Raw genomic sequence first — 5930 nt, 5'->3', positions numbered from 1 at the left:
CTACTGTAGTCTACCTGGCTCGACAGCTCTCCAGCTTCACACTTCCACGAGTCCCAGTCTCTCTCACATTTCGTCGGCTGTCGCATTGTTAGCAGCACAAGATTGTGAGTTCGATTCCCAGGGAACACGTGTTAGATAAAAAGTCGCTTTGACACATAAATTTAATTTAAAAAAACACTTCATAGGGCCCTATTATTGTAAACAAATTAATTATTTTTTTAATGAATTCAATTAATTAGATATATTTTTGATTAAACCATTTAAATGGAAAGTGCAGAATTTGGACCCTAAGAATGTGATGTTTTAACACATTCCTAAATTGCAGTTCAATTAAACAAGTTTCATGATTTTAATTAATTAGACATTTTTTTGTTCAAATTGATCTATAATCATCCAGAAAAATTAAAACGAAAAAAAAAAAAAATAAAGATTTTGGAAAAAATAAAATGGATTTCATGGGGCCCTACAGATATAATGTAATACAAATATCATGCATCTGAAGCTATGATGTAGTTTTTGTGAAGGACCGTGCACACAGACACACTTCAGGTTTCGTTGAAATAACCCTTAAGCATGTAAATGTTCCTTCAGTTTAATTTAAATGTGTAATCAAAATAAATAGAAAATAAATGTATATTTTAAAGCCAACTGAACAGTGACAATGAGCAAGATTGATCAAGATTTTGTAGTGTTTCTGAGGGAGGTTCCTCATTCGTCCAGTAGAGCATCTGTGAGGTCACACCAGGTGTTCGTTGTGGTGGAGGTCAGAACAGGTTTACACTGCTCCAGAGTCTCCTGTGACTGAAACACTTTGACTTCCAATAATACCGTGTACAGTGGACCGTGGAGTATCTAACAGAGGTATAACTCTTCAAAGGTGTCTTCCTACCACAGCACCAGAAGCCTGAATCCACTGAGCTCCTCAGAATTACACATTACACAGCATCTGAACCTGAAGAGATGCTGACTGACTTCAGTACAAATGTGTGAACATCAGCCAGAATTAAGTAGACAGTGCAAACAATTTCTTCACTTTATTTCTTATAATATGATGATCAGTGGTGGTACAGTGTGTTTACCCACAGTGTTCACTGAGAGCACTATTTGTGTGATTTCAACTCAATTCAGTAATGTTTGGTGATGTGTTCTGTTAGTGTGTGTTTGGTCCTGTGTGCTGTGTGTAGAAGTGTCTCCAGTCAGTGTTTGTGTGGCTCTTCACAGCTCAGATCTTCGTGGGGTCGATCACTCTGCCCATGAACAACAGACTAGACGTGGCTTCATGATACAGAAAGAAGAAGAAGGGCCTGTTGATGATGAAGGTGGGAGGCAGAGAATACGCCGTGATTCCCACCGATGTGGCCGCGGCCGCCGTCGTGCCCTTCTCATCCACCTCGATAACGGCTTTATGCAGCACCTGCACACACACGCACACACACACACACACACACACACACACACACACGCACACACACGTTTGTTTTTGTGAAAAGTGTGTTCATCCCAAAGGTGTAATGGTTTTTATACTGTACAAACTGTATATTCTATGGCCCTACACCAACCCTACACCTAACCCTAACCCTCACAGGAAACTTTGTGCATTTTTACTTTCTCAAAAAAAAACCATTCTGTATGATTTATAAGCGTTTTGAAAAATTGGGACATGGGTTATGTCCTCATAAGTCACCCTCTCCTTGTAATACCTGTGTCATACCCATGTCATTATACAGAGTTGTGTCCTGATATGTCACAAAAACAAGAGCACACACACAAGAATGAGTTTTTTTGAGAAAGTAAAAATGCACAAAGTTTCCTGTGCCTAAGAACAATAAACCCTCTTGTCTGAATGACTATTGTCCAGTTGCCCTCACATCAATAGTCATGAAGGTCTTCGAGGGACTGGTTAAAAACGTTCCTCCATCTCGGATACTTTAGACCCTCTTCAGTTTGCCCATCGCCCCAACAGATCCACTGATGATGCCATCTCTCACATCCTGCACTCTTCTCTCACACACATCGACAGCAATAACAAGAACTACATAAGGCTGCTATTAATTGACTATAGCAGAGATTTTAATACTATAGTCCCCTTAAAGCTAGCTTCTAAACTCATGGATCTCAGCCTGACTTCTTCACTCTGCAACTGGATTCTTGATTTCCTCACTGGCAGACCTCAAGTGGTGAAACTAGGCCAGTACATCTCCAACTCCATCACCCTGAACATAGGAGCCCCACAGGGCTGTGTCCTGAGTCCCCTGCTCTTCTCTCTCTACAAACATGACTGCATGTCTTCCCACAGCTCCACATCTATAATCAAATTTGCTGATGATACTGTGGTTCTGGGCCTCATTCACAACAATAATGAGACCGCGTACTTGGATGAGGTAGAGAAAATAACATCATGGTGCCAGGATAACTGTCTCTCTCTGAATGTGAGCAAAACTAAAGAACTGATTGTGGACTTCAGTAAGAGACAGCAGCAGCCCTATACACCTCTTACGATCAGCGTGACCCCTGTGGAGAGGGTGAGCACCTTCAAGTATCTTGGTATAAACATCTCCGAGGACCTGACTTACACTACTCACATTCAAACACAGGTTAATAAAGCCAGGCAAAGACTGTACCATCTGCGACAGCTGAGGAAATTCAGGGTCTCACCAGCAATCCTAAAACTTTCTATTCAGGGGCTACAGAAAGTGTATTGACTCAGTGTATCTCAGTGTGGTATGGGAACAGCTCCAGTCAAGACTGCAAAGCCCTGCAGAGAGTTGTGTGCTTAGCTGAGCGCATCTCTGGGACTGCTTTCCCCTCTCTGCAGGATATCTACCTGTGTGTGTGTGTGTGTGTGTGTGACTGCAGTCACCTGTGACACTCTCAGATGGGGGTCTTGGCTCAGACCCGTCAGGTTGGCAGATTGGAGGAAAACGCTGCTGATGCCCAGATGTGGCAGGATTTCATGCAAGTTGTACGACTGCTCCATCTTAAACTTGGGCAGATGGACCTCCATTTTTCTGAGAGACAGCACAACATGTATACAAGTAAATCATGATGTTTTAAACTGAGATTAAATAAGACTTCCACCAAACATGAGCCTTTATTTACTCTCCCATATGTCTTTTCCAGTAACAGCAGCGCATCAGTCTTGAGATGCTTTGACTCTGAATCTCATCAGTTTCTTTCACTGATATGATGCTGCTGAGGTAAAGATGGTCTTTGTTTTGTGTTTATCAGGGGAGCACAGGGGAGAGTAAACGGTGAAACTCACTAATAGTTTGCAAAGTAAAACCAAGCAGCTCAGTCCAGCCGGATGCACACTGTATGATTTCTGATAGTGTTTACACTCTTTTTCCAGAAGTCAGTCTCTAGTTCCACCTTCTCCATGACTCATGGCACACGATGAACGGTCGGGAAACACCTGTAGTCTGACATGTTTCTTGTCCACGACATGATAAGATATTAGGAGTCAAAATCATGTAGTTTGACACAGAGACTATTGAGACCGACAAAAATATTGTGTGTTCTGAACCCAGCATTAGACTGGTTAAAACAGACCTACGCGAGAAGTGACTTGGACTGTATTGGTGAGACACGTCCTCACGCAGATTTGAAATGGTGACTAGCAAACAAAACCAATGTGTTTTGATCATGGCATGGCAAAGACGGTGATTTGATGTTGGTGCACATGTCAAACTAGCGAGCCACGACGACATGTTTTGGACTGGGACCAGAGGACTCATACAGTGTGCCCGGCTGAAGTGTGCCTCACATGCTCCTCATGTGCTTGATCCAGCTGTAGAATCGCTCGGCGCTGATCTCGTCGTCGATGACGGTGTAGTCGGCCGAGGCGTCGGGGAGGAGGATGAGCAGCGCCGCTCCACCGCGGTACGGCAGACGCAGCACTCGAGCGCGCAGCTCACGGTCTTCAGCCGTGGAGAACCGGTCCTCATTCACCATCATGGGCACCTGAACGATGTTGTACTTGTCCACATAGAAGCGACTCATTTCTGTGCGGTTGGGGTTGAAGGGACGATCCCAGGCACCTTGAACACAAAGAGTTTGACATCAGATCCCAGAGTGCAATGCACATCAATGCTGTCTCCACACACACTCACCCTGGAAGAATATAGTGTTGAGGAGCATCATCTGCGTCAGCGGCTCGATGCTCGACACCATCTCGCTCACTTTGCCGCCCGTCTTCCTGCTCACATACTCGTTGATGGTGCTCTTGCTGAGCTCCGGCTTGCTGAAATCCACATTGTTCACATCAGCACCGAAGAAGGTCTTGATCTGATCGCTGAAGGCCGTCTCCACGTTAAAGCGCTCGTCCACGAAGAGAGCCGTGCCCTGCTCCATGTGCAGTTTCCCGTCCTGTGAGATGTTCTTCTGCAGCTGCTCAAAGAGCTGTGGGATGAGCGTGGCGTGTCCGGTCCCGTCCAGAGAGTCCAGATTCAGCCCCTTCTGGATCTGACTGTGTGTCGAGCCCTTGGCGGCCAGTAGGAGCGTGGCGAAAGAGGTGGAAACGCTCAGCGGTGAGAAGAAGATGTTTTTGTCATGATAGCTTGATATCTTGCGGTAGAGGTTCATGGCGAAGTCCATATTTTTGAAGGCCAGATCCGTGACATCCGGAGCTTTGGGCTCTTGGCTTTTGAGGACGCACAGAAAACCAGACGAATAAACGAGGGTGAACAGCACTCTTAACTCCATTTTATTATCGTTTATTAAAAATCCCTGGACCTGAGGATACAAAAAATTAAAACAGCTTCTACTGAGTTATCATTATTTTAGAGACATGTTGCTTCATATCATACACACAGAGACCCAGAATTCATCATTCTTCACTCGTTACTGAATAAAATCCATTAGTATTGAAAACAACAAACACTTAACAATAAAACCAGACCTAAGATCTGAAAATATGAACTAAATACACACACAAAGTGAGATTCATACTCACTGACAGGCTGCCGAGGATCTTCTCCGTCTGTTGTGTTGTGAGTGTTTGCAGAGACAAAGTTCAGTGTGCATCAGAGATTATCTATTAACAATCAAACACTGAGTTCTGTCTGGAACAGATCATCAGGTCATTCACACAGCTCTGAGTTTCACTTCTGATGACATCTTCACTACTACATCCTCATTTCATCCAAGATTAGGATCAGCTTGTTTCTTCATGGGAACAGATTTGGAGAACTGTATCATCACAGGGATCAGGTGAGGAGTTAAAATCATCTTAATGCTGGATGTGTTTCATCTTGTGTCTTCTCCAGATGTTCACTGATGGACTGGAGTGATGTTTTTATCAGCTGTTTGGACTCTCATTCTGACGGCACCCATTCACTGCAGAGCATCCATTGATGAGACACTGATGCAAGTTATAGTTATTTTTTTGGTGAACTATTCTTTTAAGACTTCAACAGATATTAACTTAATAGGTTAGTTCACCCAAAAATGATTGTTATAATTGACTTACAAACCTGTATGAATCTGTTTCACACTAAAGTGAGCATCAGTGTCACCCAAAACAACCACTGGCTTTCACTGTACGGACAAAAACACTACTTCTATATTCCACAGAAGACAGGTTTCCCACCACTGAATGATCACTGTGCCATGAGTTCATGTGAAGTCCTCAAGTGAAGCGTCTGAATCATGATCACAGCTGAGGAGCAGCTGAACTCGGCTGGGATTTAGATTATTTCTCATTTCAGTCTCAGTCAGGAGGAATCACAAACAGCTGAATTCATTCTGCTTGATGAAGTCTGAGCATCAGACGTTTCTCGATGTGATTAAATGTGGGAAGGTTTCACTCTTTTGACTGTGTGCTCGGAGCATAACTTTGACACAGTACATCTCTCAATCATATTAACAGACTCCTTCTTCTCCATCTAAACACTGAAGGATCATCTGAGGCTAACAGAATCAAAATAATCCAC

General features: G+C 43.6%; 1 protein-coding gene across 2 annotated transcripts; it reads right to left on the bottom strand.

Annotated features, from left to right (window-relative positions):
- Positions 1-1021: 1021 nt before the first annotated feature.
- On the bottom strand, positions 1022-5108 carry serpina10b (serpin peptidase inhibitor, clade A (alpha-1 antiproteinase, antitrypsin), member 10b). Of its 2 annotated transcripts, none has more exons than XM_026229303.1 (5): positions 4952-5108; positions 4110-4731; positions 3764-4037; positions 2861-3008; positions 1022-1414 (listed from the first exon to the last, which is right to left on the bottom strand). In XM_026229303.1, the coding sequence occupies exons 2-5, from the start codon at positions 4699-4701 to the stop codon at positions 1223-1225; spliced, it is 1206 nt and encodes a 401-aa protein (XP_026085088.1). In that variant the 5' UTR covers positions 4702-4731; positions 4952-5108; the 3' UTR covers positions 1022-1222. The 2 variants fall into 2 exon arrangements, with proteins under 2 accessions (XP_026085088.1, XP_026085089.1); XM_026229304.1 differs by having other exon boundaries at positions 4956-4998.
- Positions 5109-5930: the final 822 nt, after the last annotated feature.

The sequence above is a fragment of the Carassius auratus genome, chromosome 42, assembly GCF_003368295.1.
Source record: "Carassius auratus strain Wakin chromosome 42, ASM336829v1, whole genome shotgun sequence".
NCBI classification, from domain to species: Eukaryota; Metazoa; Chordata; class Actinopteri; order Cypriniformes; family Cyprinidae; genus Carassius; species Carassius auratus.
Note: the sequence above shows the minus strand (reverse complement) of the source record. Positions and strands in the feature narration are given on the sequence as shown.